Raw genomic sequence first — 20923 nt, 5'->3', positions numbered from 1 at the left:
CCTTTTTTTTCCCTGGTTTCTTGGTTCTCTCTCTGTGTTTTCTATCCTCCTTTGTTCTATGTGTGTTTCCTCCTCCCTGATCTTCGTTTTTCTTTTTCTCTGTGTTCGCTCTCTGGTTCTCTGGTTTTTTTTACTTGCCGTCTTCTCCCCTGTGTTATGTCCTCCTGTTCGTTCTCTTTTTTTTGTTCTTTTTCGTTCCCCTATCCTCTGGTTTTCTCCCTGTTCTTCCCCTCTGTTTCTTGGAATTTCCTCTGTTTGCGTCTTCCCCCAGCGTTTTCTCATCTGTCCCCTCGGTTCTATCCCCCACCCCTTGTGGCTTTTCTCTGGCTTATATAAAGCCATAGAATGCCATGCGTTGGTAAGGCAAATGAAACGGACTCACAAGACCGTTACATTGATGATGGAGACGCATCGTGGGGCGCGGGGCGGCTTTTCCTCTTCCAGTTTGGTCTGCTTAAGAAGATGAACAGAGTCCAATGAAGCGGCGCCGTTTTGGGATGGGAATAGCCACAAGACCGTTACATTGATAATATCTAGGATTGTTACACTCTTAAAAAAGAGATACAAAGGCTAATCGCTAAGGAATGTATCCAATAATTTATCAATAAAAGGGGGAAAACAAAAGGAACATTTTAATTGTACTATTAATATAAGATATAAAGATTTAAATAAACAGTAAAAATGAACACTTAATTCTAAATCTTCATTTTGAAAATATCTTGTAAAAAATAAAAATAATATTTATCTATTGTATTATTTTAAAAAAAATAGAAAACATTTCAAAATACTAACCTATTAATTATTATTTCAGATTATAGTTTTATAATTACTATTAAATTAATGTTTTATTTGAATTAAATATTCAAGTGATCATTTATAAAATGATTTCAACTCATATAGTGCATATTACTGGCTATATATATATATATATCAATTTCAATACATATTACCTCATGAAAAATAAAAAGGTTTCGTTATATTTTTTTCTCTTATATAAATGATTCCAATATTATACGTCAAATAAGAAAATATAAAAATCCATATCCTTTGATTTGATAAACAATTCGAGGGGCTTAATTTTTAATTGTTAAGGGGCATAATCATGAAAACATGTTCTCTTTGTCTCTCATAACTTTATTTTTTCTATTTAAAAATGGTAACAAAATGCTATCTTTTTTATAACAATAATACAGACTATTAAAAAAGAAAACTATTTCATCACATAGTTTGTATTGTCAAAAAATTGAGGGACGTAACGCACAATCGCCCATTGGGATCAACTTGTCATTCAGCAATATTAAATTTTATGTTTAATTTTATTAATCTAAGTAGAAAAAATAAAAGTAATTGAAACCTCAAAAAAATAAAACATTGATACGATGTCAAATATTTATCCCAATCCAAACATTCAAATGATTGACTGAAACCACATAACTGGTTTTATATTAAATCTCTGCATCTAAACCATTATCTAGGATACAACTCAGTAATTGAAACCTCATTTTTGGACAAAGGGATCATAACTTCAGATTCAGATAGCGAGGACTCAGTCACCCTTGAATTATGCCCCATTGAGGATGACAGATCTGATTGATATGTGCTGCTGTTCATAAAAAATGCAGGCTGAGAAGGTATTTGCAATGTGAGGGAAGAGCTGCTTAGCATGAGAACTACTGAAGCCATTGTCGGCCTTTCAGCTACATTTTCTTGAACGCAGAGTAACCCAATGTGGATGCATCTCATCATTTCTGTTGCTGAGCCACTACACAAAACGGGATCTATCATATCTTGAGCAGTCCCTTCCCTCCAGTTTCTCCATGCCTACAAAATTTATCCAAAGTGAATTCACAATATTGAAGGGCTTGCAGATATCCCTATAAAGCCTTAAATAACGTGTTTGATTTGTGGATTGTTCTATACTTACATGGCTCAAAAGGTGCTCTATGTCATTTCCATTGCGAAAACTATTTTTTTTACCAGTCACAATCTCCAAAACTAGCACGCCGAAACTAAATACGTCTGACTTGACCGAGAAGTGTCCTTGCATTGCATATTCTGGAGCCATATAGCCACTGTTTATCATCAACGAAAAGTTCAATATTATTAGATTCGACAATGTTAACAATGTTTAACATCTTTTATATTGTTGGGATTTTTCATTTCTTCTTCTTTGATACAATGCAATAAAGGATGAGCTTAATAAATGGTAATTATGCTGTTCATCATGTTCAGATACTTACTAGGTTCCCACGATTCTACTTGTATTGCCTTGAGTTTGATCCACTACGAACAACCTCGCCATGCCAAAATCTGAAATTTTCGGATTCATCTCTTCATCTAACAAAATGTTGCTGGCTTTGAGGTCACGATGAATGATTCGAAGTCGAGAATCCTCGTGAAGGTAAAGGAGCCCTCGAGCAATTCCTCCAATAATCTTGTAACGTCTTTCCCAGTTCAAATGCACACGCTTGATTGGATCTACATTTCAAGGAATCGCATGGCTCAATTTACTCAAGGGAAAGAGGACGAGAAATATTCATTTGTGCTTCTTATTTCGAAGGAGACTCAATTGCTTATAATACAATTGTAAATTAGCTGGTTCCTAGCCTTACCAAATATGAAGTGATCAAGGCTCGCATTAGGCACAAACTCATAGATAAGAAGCCTTTCAATTCCTTGCAGGCAGAAACCCAGAAGCCTGACTAAATTCCGGTGCTGGAGTCTTGCCACCAATAAGACTTCATTTTTGAATTCCAAATCTCCTTGCCCAGAGTCCTTGGAAAGTCTTTTCACAGCAATCTCTTGTCCGCTAGGAAGTGCTCCCTGAAATCATATCAATCCATTACTCCCTGTATCATCTTGAGCATTGCGATTTAACTATATGTAAGTATAAGTATATCCTTTACTACCTTGTAAACAGCACCAAATCCACCATGTCCCAGCTTATTTTTCTCCGAAAAGTCCTCTGTTGCATCTTGAATGGTGCTGAATGCGAATTGCAATGATTCTGCACTTTCTATTTCGTCCCCAGCTTCAAAAGTTGAACAAGTTAGCATGCACGGAAACATAATTGCATTGGAAATTAAGGAAGTAACGTAAATTGTATTTAGTTAGTGTCACGGGATAAAAAAAATAGATAAAAAAATAAAAAAAATGTATTTATTTTTAAAATAAAAAAATAAGAGCCCCTCTCATCGTCTATTTCAATACAATTCAACAACCAAATACTATCTTCAGGCAACCAAATTATTACTTACTTTCAATCCTTTCCTTTTCCCTTTGCTTTCGTGTTCTTATGAATAGGCACATGCAGATGACGAGTATCACAGCACCGACAGCTGGGACAACAGTAACGACAATGATCCGACCTGTGTTGCTCTTCTTTCCTGCATAAACCAACGTGGCCCTAAAATTTTGAAGAACTTGAGTCGAGACTTGTGAGTTCTGAATGTGGACAGTCCCAATGATTGAGGCCTTATGACCCAAAGCAAAGTTGTCCCCATGACTCGCAAAAGCTTAACAATCAGCTAATTTTTATTTCTTTTAAAAGAATATATTCAAATCCTATCATGTTCCATAATCTAAACCACAAAAAATAATAAACAGATTTTTAAGGCTAAATTACAATAACTCCTATTATAAAATTATAGAAAACATTTAAAATTTTGAATATTTGACAAAACACCTCGACTATGTCCAAAATATCTTTAATTGCTGTTATAAAAAAATAGTTAAATAAAAAAAATTCCAAAAGTAGATAAAAATATAAAAATAAGAAATAAGAAATGGCTGAAATTAATATTGCTGATGTACTAATAAAATATCCAAGTCCCATTTTTTATATTCTTTCTCTAATTTGTTTAATTTTTCAATTTAAATATCTTTTCAAATGCATTTTGGATAAAGCTTCTGTAATATGTTTTTTTATATGAAAAAGGCTTTTTTCTTGATGATCTCTATAATTTTATAATATCTCAAGAAGGTTATTATTGTAATTTACTCTACTGTTAATATTAATTAATTAAACATGGTACAAGCACTCCTACTTTTCTTTTTTCTTTTTTTTGCCATACCTAATTAAAATTGAATGATTTAAGGATCATTAAACTATAAAATTACTAAATCAAAACATCAAAATCAAAGTGCAGGAGGGAGTTAATAACAATCCAAGGCCTACCTTGTGCTGGTGCAGGAAGAGATGTAGGTGATGATATTTGTGGTGGTGGAGGTGATGGTAATATCTCAAGTGTACCATTAAAAAACGGTCCAATCTCCCACCTCAAATTGCAGCTTGGTGTTATGAGTTTAGCTCCAATCTTCCCTTGTACGTTCCCACCACAACAGTTTGTAATCATCCGAAAAACCCCAAGCAGGCAACTGGAGCACTGCCCCTCAGATAAGTCAGGCGTGCATTGAACAATAGCATATACTGTTTCAACTCCAGCACTTTGGTTTCCAGTTGCGAATTTCTTTAAAGAGTTCCCTGATGCAGCTTTGTCTCGAAGTCTGGCAAATAATGTTTGGAGTGCCTGATTAAATAGAGTTACATCCAAAACATTCCGTCCATTCGCCTGGTAGATAAATGGTTGGTCATTCACAACACCGAATATAGATGTGTTTGAGTATCGTATCATACAGAAAGCGTAAACTGCAAATGCCCCCATCTTGTTAGGACAAACCTCTAAGATCGTACGAGTAGAGTCATTAACGCAACTTCGACAAACATCAACCGCAACGTCTCCTCTGCATAGTGCAATTGCATTTACTCGGTCAGGAAATTCGCCAACGGATAGATTGTAAAATCCGTAGTCAATTTGAGTGTCGGATGCTAGGGAGGACAGAAGGCTGTTGAGGTTTCTTTGGTACGTGCTATTAGTTGTGTAGTTGCCGGTGTTGTTGTAGTTACAGTTATAACTAACGAAGTACTTCGGCTGAGCAGCGGTAAGGGAAGGTTGGTGTAGAAGGATGTAAAAGAACGAAAGTAGAAGCACTAATTTTGAAGAATCCATTGGCACCGTGCTTGCGTACATGGTGAAGTGGTATGGCCTTGTGATATTTAATTGTTGGTATAAGCCCATGGTTTTTATTTTTATTTTTATTTTTATTTTTATTAATGAACTGTTTTCTTATTTATTTATTAAGGACACCTACTTAGAATTGACCATAAAATATATGGCACTCGGCACCTTGACGAGGTTGGCAACGTGCAAAAAGGCCCTTTTAGAGATCTCTTAACAACTAAAATGACGGGGATAACCTTTACACTCAGCAGCCATCCAAAGTCTGCAACTTTTAAAGATAAAAAAATAAAACCCTCATAGCGGGGAACTCTTGAAGGGGCTGGGCTTTTCCTTGCAGATAATGGTGCCGTGTTCAATGCCTATGCTCAAACCCGATATTTAAAAATCCATAACTATATATATAATTATATATTTATTAGTCTTTTTATTAATTACTATAACCTTAATAGAATAGTAATTCCAATCCTACCACTAATTAAGAAAAAAATCAATATATAGTAATAAAATCATTAAAAAGAAATTATTAACACTATATATTAAAACAAAAGAGACATTTGCCTATTAATTCCAATATTTATGACTAATCTTTTTCTTCTACAATTTTTGTTTTAATTTTCATCATTAGACTTTATTTAATTTTAATTTTATCATCGCAAATTATGTTTACATTCTTTTATATATTAGAATTTGTTATATTTAATTTTATCATCGCAAATTATGTTTAATTTTAATTTTATCATCGCAAATTTGTTATATTTTGTTTTAATTTTCATCATTAGACTTTATTTAAAAATCATGAAAAAAGAAGAAAAAAGAAAAATCTTACCTTAATGTAGTTGCAAGTGAAGCTAAGGAGAGAAAAAAATTTTCGTTAAGCATATTAATTAAAAAAAAAAACTAAAAGGATAAAAGAAGAAAGAAGAAGAAGACATACCTAAGCATGGAGGAAAAGAGAAGGAGATGAGGAGAGAAAAGAAGAGAAAGAAATATATATTGATGTTTTTTACATATAGTGAAGAAGAAGAAGAACAAGAACAAGAAGAAGAAGAATAATAAGGAGAAGAAATGAGTTTGTCTCTTGTGAAATAAGGGGATTCAGGTTTTTTATTGGGGCGCGTTACCGACGGATAATTGAATATTAATATTTTTAATTATTCCGTCGGTAATTCTATCAGTAATATTTAATTTAAATTTTCAATTTCGTAAATTTTTTTCAGAAACCGCCAACAATTACTGACGGTTTTTCAATCAGTCGGTGATTCCGTCTGTAATATTTAAATGAAAATTTTAAATTAATTGAATTTTTTCAGAAAACCGCCAAATAACACTATCTGGAAAATACCGACGAAAAATTTTGTCGGTGATTCCCTTTGTAATTGACATGATGAACAGTGTTCACAGTTTACCGATGGAATTACCGACGGAATTTTCCGTCGGTATTTTCCAGAGAGTGTTATTCTGTTGGTAAAAATGACACGTCATTTTTTTTTTTGCTTTGTTTTTAATTTTTTCCCACGGTAATTCCGTCGGTATATACCGAGAGAATATTTCCGTCGGTAAAATCCCTCGGAAATTTACCGACGAAAATATTCCCTCGGTATTTCGGTTTGTATTTATCAATTTTCTGGTAGTGGACGTGTTTTTTTCGCGTTTTTCTTAGTCATTTATTTTTTAATTTGATTTTTTTTCTATAATTTCAAATTCAATTTTATCTAATTAGGCTATAAAAAGATACAGTTGCAATTGAGAAAAGAGTTAAACAAATGAAAAACAAAAACTCGGATCTTTTAATATATAGTTAATATCCATTACTTAAAGAATTATGGGATACATAAGAAAGTGATGGAATTATGAATTTGAAGAATATGTGGCCACGTTTCGTTGGAGACATTTGTGGATGATAAAGAGACCCCAAAATGATATATTATTAGGGATGTTGGCATAGAAAGGAAAAATAGATGTTCGAGAGAAGTTTTGCGAAGATAATTTGACAAGCTACCCAAAATGAAAAAAAATGTTTTATAGGATAGGGTTGTGATTGCATCTTCTTCACAAAAGGTGCTAAAACAATAAGGAGAAAATAAAGAAGAAACTATATGGAAATATGTGATACTGGGGCCACTCATATCTTTGTTCCAAAGAATAGAGAGAAGATAGAGTTTCAACATTTATTTTCCATGAATGAAGAAAGAAAAACTTTAAAAAAATGTACAAATTGGTAGCAAGCAATTGATTAAAGAAAGAACATCAACATGGAACAACTTGGACAAGTTGCCTTGAGCGCCAACAGTCTTGGCACACTAAACGCGGAATTTCTTGTTTTTTTCCATGAATGAAGAAAGACAACTTGAGCTAACCCTACAATTCTGACTCATAATTGACCAACCCACCACACACTTGTGCTAGCATGGAACAACTTGGACAAGTTGGACAAGTTGCCTATTTTCAATTGAAACGATGGCCGTTGATTTGTCCAAAGAACTTTGATATTTTATTGTGACTGTAACACCAAATTGTTTTGTATAAAAAGGGGGGAAAATGCATAATTTGCATCGTTATTTGAAATAACCTCACATGAGCATATGGCCATCTATTGATCACATTTGTTAGTTATTTAATTAAAAATTACGAAGTCAAGTCGTGTTCTCTCTTTATGTTACTGTCTTCTGCTTTCTCCTGCATCACATACCTTCTGTTTGTGGTGGAGGAGAGTACCCTGCTGATGCTTGTTGTAACCTAAATTTTGAATTATTCAATTTTATTTTATTTTCAACATGATAATGTTTTTAATCAAGAATTAACAAGAATTCTTTGTAATTAAATTTAATCCTATATATTCAACTATTTATATTACAAATTTGACAATAACAATTAAAATTCAACAAACACAATAAAACATTATTGCAATATAAACAATAAAATAGAAAAAAAATTAAACCTATATATTCAATTAACATTTATATATTGAATTTAACAATAACAATTAAAAGTCAACAAACACAATAAAACATTATCAATATGTAGACAATAATATATATAAAAAAATCTAATCCTATAAATTTAATTAACATTTATACCACAAATTTAACAATAACAATTAAAATTCAACAAACATAATAAAACATTGTCAATATGTAGACAATAAAATATATAAAAAAAATACAAAAAAAATAGAAGATGGTTAATGAAAAATGCTTACCTAAATGACATGCGTAATTTTAGAGTTTATCTACACGTGATAAAAAAACAAAAGTACATTTTTAATAAACTGAAGAAAAGAAGAAAAAAGATTCACCACACATACCTTTTAATCGTGTTGATGATAAAAACCTTAAGTTCTACTGCTATGAAGAGAGGATTCGGGTGAGAGGGATTTGAATGAGAATAAAGAGAGAAAATGAGAGCAAAAAATGAACATGGAGCGACCTCGCGGGGTTTTATACTGCATTTTTATCGATGAAATTATCGACGGACTATTAAATAATATTATTTTTAATTAATCCATTGGTGATTTCCTCGGTAAAGTAACCTTGAAATTTTTATTTCACACTAAAAGTTTCAAAAAACCCTCCAGATTTTTAGCGATCCGTCGACAATTCTGTCGGTATTAGTGACACATCACTATACGACTATCTTTATTTGAATCCAACTATAATTTCATCGGTAAAAGCGTTCACAAAAAGTTACACATCATCATGTTTTTTTTTATTATTATTCATTTGGTTCCGACAGTGATTCCCTCGGTATATACTGAGATAAATAGTTCGTCAATAAATACCGACAGAAATGGCTATGAGAACAATTCTGTCGGTTAATACCATGCTAAAATATCGACGGAATATTTCAATCGGTGATTTCGTTTGTATTCGTATATTTTTTGATAGTGTTCAAAGCCAAAAAGAATATATGATCTTCAGATAATCTTCGTATAAACTCTAAAGAACTCTAAATCAGTTTAATAAGATTCTTGAAACTCCTGAAAAGTTTTAATATTTATAGTTTTCACTGCGTATGTGTATTTCAGAAATCTAACATGATAAATTATAAAAACAAAATTCAATATTAAACTAGGCTACAGGTCTATCCCACTTTCTCTTCACATGTCTATATAATATTACTGCTCCAAACAATTTTGATTTAATTAACGAGAGTTCTTTTAAATTACATGAGTAGAAAACAATTGATTGAGATGCAACTGATTCTAGGCAAGCCGCCTTGGATATATTATTGTCTTGTCGAGTCATACCCTGAAATTTGTTCACTTTTTAAATGCATCATTCATTAAATAATTCAAGTAGACGATTCTAGCTGGGTTTATGTAATGATGAAGTCACTACAGCAGGCATATGGAGTAGGTAACCCAACAAGTTTTCTATACAGAGGAAAATCGTGTACTACTGAATACTTAGATTTTTAACTCAAGGTCTCAAATTATGTAAAATTAAATATCACTTAAGTATTATAAAAATGTTTTATTTGCTTATCTTGAAAGTAATCTGTTTTATTTATTTATTCATTTAAGAAATAGCTAATTATACTCCAGTCATAAAATAATAACAATTACTTTTATTCGAGTACTTGCATAAATTCAGTATTTGTGAAAAAAAATCCCAATAAAAAATGAATGAAAAGAAATTTTGGAGTTAATAAAAATAGTTGTGGATGTTAGCAAAATTAAATCTTTTTCAATAAAATGAACATTTATGCCAAGATATATTGTTCCTTCCATTAGCTATGGTGGGATAATGGTACGTTGATTACAATTTATTTAGTCAAATATGTTTATTATCATTCAATTCCCTGGTAAACGGAATAAACTCTGGTTCAATCAATGGATTTTGGACAACATTGCATAAAATACCTTTATGTGTGACTGCTGGAAGAAGACAGAAAACGATGAGTAAGGAGAACTAAGGATTTGAAATCTCATTAATGGAGGATTCGAGATGGCCAATTCCAGATTGATCTGATGGATATGATTCATGATTAGTCAATGACCTTGATGTTGATATTGGTTGCTCTCTAGAGGAGGGAATATCTTGTGCCGGCCTTGATGTTTCTTGTTCCTCCATAGCGGAGCGCATACAATAAATATGGAGGTCTTGATGGTAATGGAAGAACGAAAGAGTCGCTGCTAAGCATCAGAATAAGTGAATAACTGAAGCCATGGTTGGTCTATCTGCTACCTTTTCTTGGACACATAGTAACCCTATGTGGAAACATCTTATCAATACATCTCTCCTTGAAACAACCCTTTTGAGAATAGGATCTATCAGATTTAATGTTCTTCCTTCATTCCAACTCTCCCATGCCTGCAAAGATTTTGATTTAATCAATTGTGCCTATGTGTTGGGGTAATAGATTAGAAAAATACAATGAACCATTTTTAGCAGCAATAAAAAAAAAAAAAGTTCAGCTGATCTGAAACTACTCATAAAGATGTTACTTACGTTGGTGAGAGGTATTCTTGTTCTTCCTCGCTATTGAATGAACCATTTTGACGACCGGTAATAATCTCCACAACTAGCTCACCGAAGCTAAGAACATCTGACTTCGCTGAGAAGCATCCATGCATCGCATATTCTGGAGCCATGTAGCCCCTGAAGGTAAGTACCATAATTTAAATAATTTCAGTTGCAATGTTGAAATATTATAAGTCTTAATCATGTGTTGGTTTAGAAATAGTTACACGAAATTTTAGCAATAAGCTGTAGCTAGATTCTTAAACTTACAAGGTCCCCACAATTCTACTTGTGGCATCTTGCGTTTGATCCATTTGAAATAGCTTTGCCATGCCAAAATTCAGTCTTAAAGTTACAATTAGTGGATTAGTTCAATCACAGAAATTGTTTACATTTTCATAACAATGAGGTTACATCAAAAATTCTAGAATAAGAGTTTACTTCACAACCAAATTAAAAAAAAAAAAAACAAACTTAATACTATAAATATCTCTTAAGAGTGAGGATTGGTAGTAGAGTCGCTAGACGTCTTTCGATCTGTTACTGTCTGTTCTCGTCCTTTCTTAATGCCACTTCCTCTCTTCTTCTTTTTTTTTTATTTTTTATTTTATTTGTATTTAGGGTCTTTGTCCATCCCCCTAGCTGCTGAGGAAAGAAAGTTAGTTTTCTTCTCTGTTTTGGATTCTTTCCTATTTAGATATTAATTGCAGGCTTGATTTGGGGTGGAAAACATGCGAATTAAAACTTCTTTATTTATGGAGAAATTATAGAAAATCAAAAAAAAATTCTAACAAAACTAATCTTGCAATTTGTGGACCTTTGAGAAAAAATCATGAAAGCCTAATTAAAAATAGCTATTAGTAATATCATAAAAATATCATAATGTCATTAATTTGAAAAAAAAAAGATTCAGAAGCTAAATGTTATTTAACGGAATATTATTCAAAAAAAAAATATTTTATTTAAATGTATTTGCTAAAAATAATGGAATACTATTCTAATAAATAAAAAACTTGGAATAATCTTCTAAACAATAATGTAAATATCTTTTAAAAAATAAAAAAGAATAGTTTCTAGTTTATTATTTAAAAAAAAATGGAAAATATTTCAAAATACTAACCCATTAAGTATTATTTCATATTATAGTTTTCTAATTACTATTAAATTAATGTTTTATTTGAATTATATTCAAGTGAACATTTATAAAATGATTTCAACTTAGAACATATTACAGGCTATTACCTCATGAAAAATAAAAAGGTTTCATAATATTTTTTTCGCTTATATAAATAATTCCAATATTATACGTGTCGCACATGGACACGCGACGTCGAGGCGGTTATCATTTTGATTTGGGAGTCGCCACTTGATATTTGGTTCAAGTTTATAAAAAAACTTGGATATACCGGTCTTTGTTAAAGATTCAAAGGTAAAGGACTGGTTGTGACTAGAAAAGATATTAGTACCCCTAAAACACCTTACCTGAGATAAACTGCTTTGTAATTTGATGTAGTTTAGGGGTTTTGATGGTTGTCTTGTTAGTGGTCTAAGATTTAAGAAAAGTTCTATTCGATAAGAAGATCCTTATCTTATCAAGTAAAGAAAATCTAATTGTTCTGACGTCAATAAAAAAAGAACTACATTTTTAATATCAGAAATATATCTTATATATAAGTTTATAATCTCATATACTAAAAGAAAACAAAATATTTTTTTAATGTTTTTGAAATATGCGCTAAGTCCTCGTGACTTTAATAAACTGATTATTAAAACTCAAAATGCATGTTAAATACATTTTCTTTTAATTTTTTTTTGTATGAAAATATGATATGATATTTTTTATATTTTTAAGAGACTTGACCATATACATGAAAACAATATATATATATATCCAAGTATTTTAATATCAAATTTATCTTTTATAGTATAAAAAATGAATAGAAAAATCTGTGAGAAAATCAAAAATTATTTTTAAAAGGAAATAGAATAAAGGAAATCGGTATAAGGATATATTTTGCTAAATATACCCTTGACCAAAATCAAATTTGGGGAACAACCGTTGCTAACACCCTTCGGCTAGACCGGCCTCAGCTTTTTTTGTTTTTTAGCTAGGTCCAGTTCAACTTGTATGAACTGGGCTGGACTTTGCTGCCCCGTGACTGGCACAAGCCACTGACCTGGCTGGACAGCAGAAGCACGCGTGAATCAACAGGGCGAAGCTAATTAAAATAACCTTGGAACAGTGTCAAATACCATTTGAGAAGAGAATGAACGTGCCTGGTTCTAGAGATGAAGGGACGAAGACGATGGTAATGCTGGTTCTGGTCTCTATGTTTTCGTCTCTTTATGTTCTTTCCTTCGTGCTCGTTCTCTCTGGTTCTATCTTCCTCTCGTGTCCGTTCTTTTTTTTCTTTTTTGTGTTCTCTCCTACTGTTCGCGTCCTGTGTTTTTTCAGTCTTCTCTCTGCCTCTCTGTTACTTGTTCGTCTTTCTCTGTTTCTGTTTTTCCTGGGTTCCTCTCTTGTGTTGTTCGTCTCTCTGTATTGTTCTGTGCCTCGGTGTTATATCCTCTCTGCGTTTCTTTTATCTGTCCTTTTCTCTGTTTTTGTTCTCCTGGGATTCTCCTTCGTTGCTGGTTTGGTTCAAGCAATCTCTTGTTTTTTCACTCCTTTTTTTTGTCATTCGTTTTTTCTCTTTGTTCTGGGTTTTTGTGTTGTTTTTGGGTCTATGCCTCTGTTCGTTTTTTTGGTCATCTGGTATTTTCTCCTCGTCCCTGTGTTTGCTCTCTCTGGTTTCCCCCCTGGTTTTTTGTTATTTTTTTCCCCCGTCTTTTTTCCGTCCTCACTTCGGTGTGGCTATTCTCTGGCTTATGAAGCCAGAGAATGCCATGCGTTGGTAAGGCAAATGAAACGGACTCACAAGACCGTTACAGTGATAATGGAGACGCATCGTGGGGCGGCTTTTCCTCTTCCGGTTTGGTCTGCTGGTGAAAGATGAACACGGGTCATTGAAACGGCGCCGTTTTGAGATGGGAATATCTATTTTCAATTTGGTGAATGAAGTTCTGAAATTGTGTAATCAAGTCCCCTGCGTAAAATGTAATTGGACCCCTGCATTTTAGAGCCATTTACAAAACAATCCTTGGTTTCCAATCTGTTTCTTATAGTACCCTTGTCTTTAATTGGCTCTTCAACTTTTAATTCTTTCAAAATTACCCCTAAAAAAATCAATTAAGCTCCTTATAGTACCCTTGTCTTTTCACTTTGGTTCTTGGATTTTAATTTCTTGCAATTATGACCCAAATCAGCCCCACTTTTTGGTATTTATTTTTTTAATTAAGCCCCTGATTTCATTAATTAAACTAATTTCTAGTTCAATTAAGTCCTCAACCTTATTAATTCTTTCAATTTTTGACCAAATTGACTCCTATATTTAATTTCTTCCAATTAAAACCTTAAAAATCAATTTGTCTTGCAATCAAACCCTTCATAAACTCAATTAATCTTTCAACAAAATCTAATTGCGTCCTTAAACATCTGATTTTGGATTTTTCTTCCTTAAATTAAATTTTCTTTGTCAATATGACCTTCATCAGTAAAAAATATACTGTTAAATTTCAATCTTTTTATTTTTGAATTTTCCCAACCAATCTTTAACCATTTTCTAGGTGCCTTTATGTTTTCTTCTCACTACTATATATATATATATATATAGAAACACAAATTTTTTACCAAGGAAAGAATAAAATAAAATTGAAATATATGACATGGAAAATAAATGAGCTTCATATATTTCTTGGCCAATGAAAAGTTGACACTTGGAATGAGATATTTAAGATATCTAGTCATAAATGCAAGATCCCGTCAAGATATCTTATCATAAATGCAAGATCCCATCAATAAATATCAACCAATGAAATTATACCATGTGGGATTGCAAAAGAACTTGAGAGCCTTTACAGATCTCTATAAATATAAGGCATCAACCTAGAGAGAGAAAAAAAGAGGATTCTGAAAGATACAAATTTCCATCAAGACAAGCTCTTCAAGCAAGGAAACTCTCTCAAAAGTTCTCAAGCTTCTTTCATCTACGCTTGAAGTCTACAAAGAACAAAGCTCTATTGGATCAAGCCTAAACGCCTCATTAGAGTTCTTCAACAACATTTTGAAGACGAATCAAAGGTATTCTTCAAAGCATCAAATCACCAAAACTCGCCAAACTCTGTTGGATCAGTCTAAATACCCTATAAGAGTTCTTCAACAACACTTTGAAGACAAATCAAAGGTACCTTTCAAAGCATCAAATCACCAAATCTCACTAAGCTCTGTTGGATCAAGCCTAAACACCCCATAAGAGTTCTTCAACAACACTTGAAGACAAATCAAAGGTACTCTTCAAAGCATCAAATTACCAAATCTCGCTAAGCTTTGTTGGATCAAGCATAAACTATAACAACCCGGCTTTTACAAGCCCAAAACAACAAAAAAAAAATTTTGTACTTGACACACATCGTGTCGGTAATCGACGAACATGTTCCCTTCACATCATCAGTATATGATCCATACATCAACAACAATCAACATTTCATTTAAAAGTGAATCTTACATAAACTTATAATATTATGTTTGCATGATTAGAAGTTCGCATTTAAAATATACATGCATAGTCATGAGTTTGTATTCTATCCTACAAATAGTCATCACGAATTTAATCTAAAAGGATCTAATAATAGTTATACATTCAGTATATTGATTCATATAAAATACATCATGATTTAGAATGCAACTACATGATTCCTTGCAAAAGTAGGTTCCCATGTATCGGGTTTCCTAGGCACCTTGTTGGTATGACGTCCCTACTGCAGTACAAAACATTTACAAGAATGCAATTACTTAATAATAATAATAATAATAACAATAAGAAAATGGTATGGCAGTTTAACGAAGCATTAACATTATCTCATGTTTGAAGCGTGACATTTGTAGTTCCTTCATGTTCTTGGTATACACAACTTGCAGTATATATATAATCTTAAATCCGGCCATTCTTTTAAGACATCATTTGTTGAGGTTAACTATTCACTCACCCCGGCCATCCCCTTTGAATTCCATCATCCAAAACTAATCAACCGTTTGTCATTAGCCGAAGCTAATCGTTCATTTATTCCGGTCATCCATTCGGATGCTATTAGCCGAAGCTAATCAATCGTTTGTCCCGGTCATCTCTTCAGATGCCATTAACCGAAGCTAATCATTTGTTTGTCCCGGTCATCCATTCGAATGCCATTAGCTGAAGCTAATCAATCGTTTGTCCTGGTCATCCCTTCGGATGCCATTTAACCGAAGCTAATCATTCGTTTGTCCCGGTCATCCCTTCGGATGCCATTAGCCGAAGCTAATCATTCCTTTGTCAACATTTAAGCATTTGACAATCTGATATCTGAATTAACACAATACGACAACGTTCATGATGAGGTATTTTCATTATTCAACATTATTTAAAAGGAAGGTGAAAGTCACCTACCTCCAGTAAAAGCTCTACTCGTGCTCCCCTGTTGCTGCTGTTGCACCACACTGGTGGTCCCTCCTGCAGTCACAGACTCATCTCATAAATTTTCCTCATTCAAGGATATGTTTTATAATAATCATATCAATAGCTAATAAATCTTTCTTTCAATCATTTCTTTCTTTATATCTTACGTTTTTCTCATTACACCCATTAATGTTGTCATCCTTTATCCAACCATAGTTATCATTCCTTTAGTCCGATATTATAGAGAATCCATATTCATCCATTACTCATATGTTACTTTCTTATGCATGTTCATTTCCTCATAATAACATACATACATATATCATGTATATTTTCAGAGTTAGTATCTCAATGTGCAAGTGTTCGTATGACTCAATTCCTTTATATAGTATTCACGTGAAAGTCTACTGTTACTATTTAACTTTGAACTGTTACTGTCCAATTTCCAACTGTTACTGTCTAACTTTGAGCTGTTACTGTCGAATTTCCAACTGTTACTGTTTGACTTTGAGCTGTTACTGTTTGACTTTGAACTGTTACTGTATGACTTTTCCAACCGTTACTGTTTGACTTTTCCAACGGTTACTGTTTGACTTTTCCAACGGTTACTGTTTGACTTTGAACTGTTACTGTTTGACTTTGAACTGTTACTGTTTGACTTTTCCAACTGTTACTGTTTGACTTTGAACTGTTACTGTCTAGACATTTGAACTGTTACTGTCTAGACATTTGAACTGTTACTGTCTACACTTTGAACTGTTACTGTCCAACTGTTATTGTCTAGACATTTAACTGTTACTGTCTGAACACTCATCAGATTTTTAACTATATCTAGACTTATAGAACTCTGTTTCAAGCGAGATTAGTCTCGTTGGAAAGCTAATACACGAGGCTACAAGTTCTTTAAGGAAGGAGAACCCAGTTCTGCCTTTGAGATAGTCAAAATTGCTCATCAACAAACACTACCCTACAGGGTCTATCAAGACCCAATCTCGGTTGATGACCCATAGCTGGGGTTCTACAGCTCCATATTGAGCAAGACCAATTTCTTAGTTAGCTAACATCTGAAACTACAATTACTATGAGAAATTTGATCTTAATTCTCTTATCTTTCTACTCGGATTCTCTCCAAAAGTTAGGAGACGAATCTGTCCAGATTCATCAACCTTTCTATTTATACAAAACATCCACAATTTAACTTTTCCTCTATCATCTCAACCCCTGGTCATATCACATATCGTTTAAGACCGTAAAAAAAAGAATATCTTTATAAGAGCCAATTTATCTTATTTATTTCAATCTTCCCTCTTAACGTCAAAATAAAACATTATTGTCGATTTTACAAACTTTCCGAACAATATTCTTTTAAACACAATCCTTGACACAGTTCCTATCAATCATAAATAACAAACGAATAATATTCCAAACAATCTATACTATCAAGTTATAATGCATTATTATGAGTATAACATATCCAAATATTAACTTCATCAAATGGTGAAATTTCCAGAAATATAGGTTTAACCGAACTGACCTCAAACTTGAAGACCTACTGTGCGAGATACACAACTTCTATACTGAATGTCGGTTTCAGATCTTCACCGTTCAAAATCTAGAAAAAATCAGGAAGAACAACATATCCAAGTTATAGCCTAATCCAACGGTGGCCGAAGGAGAAAACAGGCAGCAAAGAAGATTGTCCAGAAGTGTATTTTCCCAGATATTTTCCTCCCTCGGTATCTCTCAAACGGGGACTGATATAGAAAATCCCTACGGTGACAGTGTACATGACATGGATGAGAACAACATACCCGAATATCGTGCTGAGCCAACGGTGGAAGGTGGAGTTATAGCTGTCGGTTGATTTACCATCAATATATCTTCTCTCCAGCCTCTCTCTAAACTCTCTCTTACTCTTGCCAATCCCTCCAAGAGAGAAAATAGAATGATATTTATAGTTCTAACATCTTTTTAATTGCACATTTATCCCCACCCCTTTTTTATCATTTATACATAAACTCCCAACCTTCTGTTATTTGAATATTGACCTCTCTTGATCTTACGTATTCATTTTGTCCTCACAAATGTTTTTCTTTTCAATGATTTAGTACTATATGCACTTTTCATTTCATTAATTTCACTATTTTTATCTTGATTAACTTTCTTTAATTTAATTTAACCCATTTTACTATTGGTTAAATTTCTCATCTTTTAAATACCCAGAAAAATTATAACCGAGGGTTTACATAAACGCCCCATAAGAGTTCTTCAACAACACTTTGAAGATAAATCAAAGGTACTCTTCAAAGCATCAAATCACTAAATCTCGCTTCACAATACACGTCAAAATTCGCTTTCTTGCAAAGCACAAATCCTGGCTTGATTTGTCAAATAAATCAAGTCACCATACATCAAATCCAATGGAAGAATCAGATGATTGTCTTATTCTTTTGAAAGAATACTTTAGATTGAGATTGTACCCAGTCATATATTTAATAAAATCATATATTTGTACACGTGTGCTTATTTAATTTCAGGTGTTTATACTTTTGGTATTCTTTTTTTTTTTTGTGTGTGTGTGTGGGAATCCAGCACAAATAAGAAAATAGGTAAATCCATATCTTTGATTTGATAAACAATTGGAGGGGCTTAATTTTTAATTATTTAGGGGCATAATCATGAAAACATGTTCTCTTTATCTCTACTAACTTTATTTTTCGTATTTAGAAATAGCAACAAAATGCTATCTTTTTTATAACAATAATACAGACTATTAAAAAAGAAAATTATCTCATCACATAGTTATGTATGAATAATATAAATGTTGTCAAAAACATTGATGTACGAAACGCACAATGGCCCACTGGGATCTACTTGTCATTCAGCAATATTAATGATGACCAAAAATGATATGAATCGAAAAATGTACAAAAAAGAATATCATTCTCAATTAAAACATTCAAAGGTCATTAATTAAATTTTATGTTTAATTTTATTAATCTAATTAGAAAAAATAGAAGTAATTGTGAAACCTCAAAAAAATAAAACATTGATACGATATCAAATATTTATCCCAATCCAAACATTCAAATGATTGACTGAAACCACAAAACTGGTTTTATATTAAATCCCTGCATCTAAACCATTATCTAGGATACAACTCAGTAATTGAAACCTCATTTTCGGACAAAGGGATAGCTTCAGATTCACATAGCGAGGACTCAGTCACCCTTGAATTATGCCCCATTGAGGATGACAGATCTGATTGATATGTGCTGCTGTTCATAAAAAATGCAGGCTGAGAAGGTATTTGCAATGTGAGGGAAGAGCTGCTTAGCATGAGAACTACTGAAGCCATTGTCGGCCTTTCAGCTACATTTTCTTGAACGCAGAGTAACCCAATGTGGATGCATCTCATCATTTCTGTTGCTGAGCCACTACTCAAAACGGGATCTATCATATCTTGAGCAGTCCCTTCCCTCCAGTTTCTCCATGCCTAAAAAATTTATCCAAAGTGAATTCACAATATTGAAGGTCTTGCGGATATCCCTATAAAGCCTTGAATAACGTGTTTGATTTGTGGATTGTTCTATACTTACATGGCTCATAAGGTGCTCTATGTCATTTCCATTGCGAAAACTATTTTTTTTACCAGTCACAATCTCCAAAACTAGCACGCCGAAACTAAATACGTCTGACTTGACCGAGAAGTGTCCTTGCATTGCATATTCTGGAGCCATATAGCCACTGTTTATCATCAACGAAAAGTTTAATATTATTATATTCGACAATGTTAACAATGTTTAACATCTTTTATATTGTTGGGATTTTTCATTTCTTCTTCTTTGATACAATGCAATATATAAAGGATGAGCTTAATAAATGGTAATTATGCTGTTCATCATGTTCAGATACTTACTAGGTTCCCACGATTCTACTTGTATTGCCTTGAGTTTGATCCACTACGAACAACCTCGCCATGCCAAAATCTGAAATTTTCGGATTCATCTCTTCATCTAACAAAATGTTGCTGGCTTTGAGGTCACGATGAATGATTCGAAGTCGAGAATCCTCGTGAAGGTAAAGGAGCCCTCGAGCAATTCCTCCAATAATCTTGTAACGTCTTTCCCAGTTCAAATGCACACGCTTGATTGGATCTACATTTCAAGGAATCTCATGGCTCAATTTACTCAAGGGAAAGAGCACGAGAAATATTCATCTGTGCTTCTTATTTCGAAGGAGACTCAATTGCTTATAATACAATTGTAAATTAGCTGGTTCCTAGCCTTACCAAATATGAAGTGATCAAGGCTCGCATTAGGCACAAACTCATAGATAAGAAGCCTTTCAATTCCTTGCAAGCAGAAACCTAGAAGCCTGACTAAATTCCGGTGCTGGAGTCTTGCCACCAATAAGACTTCATTTTTGAATTCCAAATCTCCTTGCCCAGAGTCCTTAGAAAGTCTTTTCACAGCAATCTCTTGTCCGCTAGGAAGTGCTCCCTGAAATCATATCAATCCATTACTACCTGTATCATCTTGAGCATTGCGATTTAACTATCTGTAAGTAGCAGTATATCCTTTACTACCTTGTAAACAGCACCAAATCCACCCTGTCCCAGCTTATTTTTCTCCGAAAAGTCCTCTGTTGCATCTCGAATGGTGCTGAATGCGAATTGCAATGATTCTGCACTTTCTATTTCGTCTACAGCTTCAAAAGTTGAACAAGTTATTTAGCATGCACGGAAACATAATTGCATTGGAAATTAAGGAAGAAACGTAAACTGTATTTAGTTAGTGTAACAGGATAAAAGGAATAGATAAAATATAAATACACACACACACATAAAAAATTGATGTATTTTTAAAATAAAAAAATAAGAGCCCCTCTCATCGTTTATTTCAATACA

At 33.0% G+C, this 20923-nt stretch overlaps 1 protein-coding gene and 1 long non-coding RNA gene across 38 annotated transcripts in view; one reads left to right on the top strand and one right to left on the bottom strand.

The window, feature by feature from the left end:
• Nucleotides 1-20923, bottom strand: part of LOC18108790 (cysteine-rich receptor-like protein kinase 29) — a 91471-nt gene that overhangs the window by 68673 nt on the left and 1875 nt on the right. For 3 of the 37 annotated variants that reach the window (XM_052445587.1, XM_052445611.1, XM_052445616.1), the window contains exon 2: nucleotides 4178-4278. The exons of 6 other annotated variants lie outside the window; for them this stretch is intronic. In XM_052445587.1, the coding sequence (XP_052301547.1) occupies nucleotides 4178-4278 (101 nt within the window). Of the gene's footprint in view, nucleotides 1-1344; nucleotides 1822-1924; nucleotides 2073-2240; nucleotides 2479-2612; nucleotides 2824-2909; nucleotides 3032-3257; nucleotides 3407-4177; nucleotides 4952-19189; nucleotides 19511-19613; nucleotides 19762-19933; nucleotides 20172-20305; nucleotides 20517-20602; nucleotides 20725-20923 lie in introns of those variants that run through there. 28 more of the 37 variants (XM_052445591.1, XM_052445610.1, XM_052445609.1 and 25 more) reach the window with 23 other exon arrangements.
• Nucleotides 1492-19703, top strand: LOC127904048 (uncharacterized). The gene is made up of 2 exons (XR_008056847.1): nucleotides 1492-1631; nucleotides 19321-19703. It is a non-coding gene; the product is annotated as an uncharacterized LOC127904048 (long non-coding RNA).

The sequence above is a fragment of the Populus trichocarpa genome, chromosome 11 (genome assembly GCF_000002775.5).
Source record: "Populus trichocarpa isolate Nisqually-1 chromosome 11, P.trichocarpa_v4.1, whole genome shotgun sequence".
Lineage (NCBI taxonomy): Eukaryota > Viridiplantae > Streptophyta > Magnoliopsida > Malpighiales > Salicaceae > Populus > Populus trichocarpa.
Note: the sequence above shows the minus strand (reverse complement) of the source record. Positions and strands in the feature narration are given on the sequence as shown.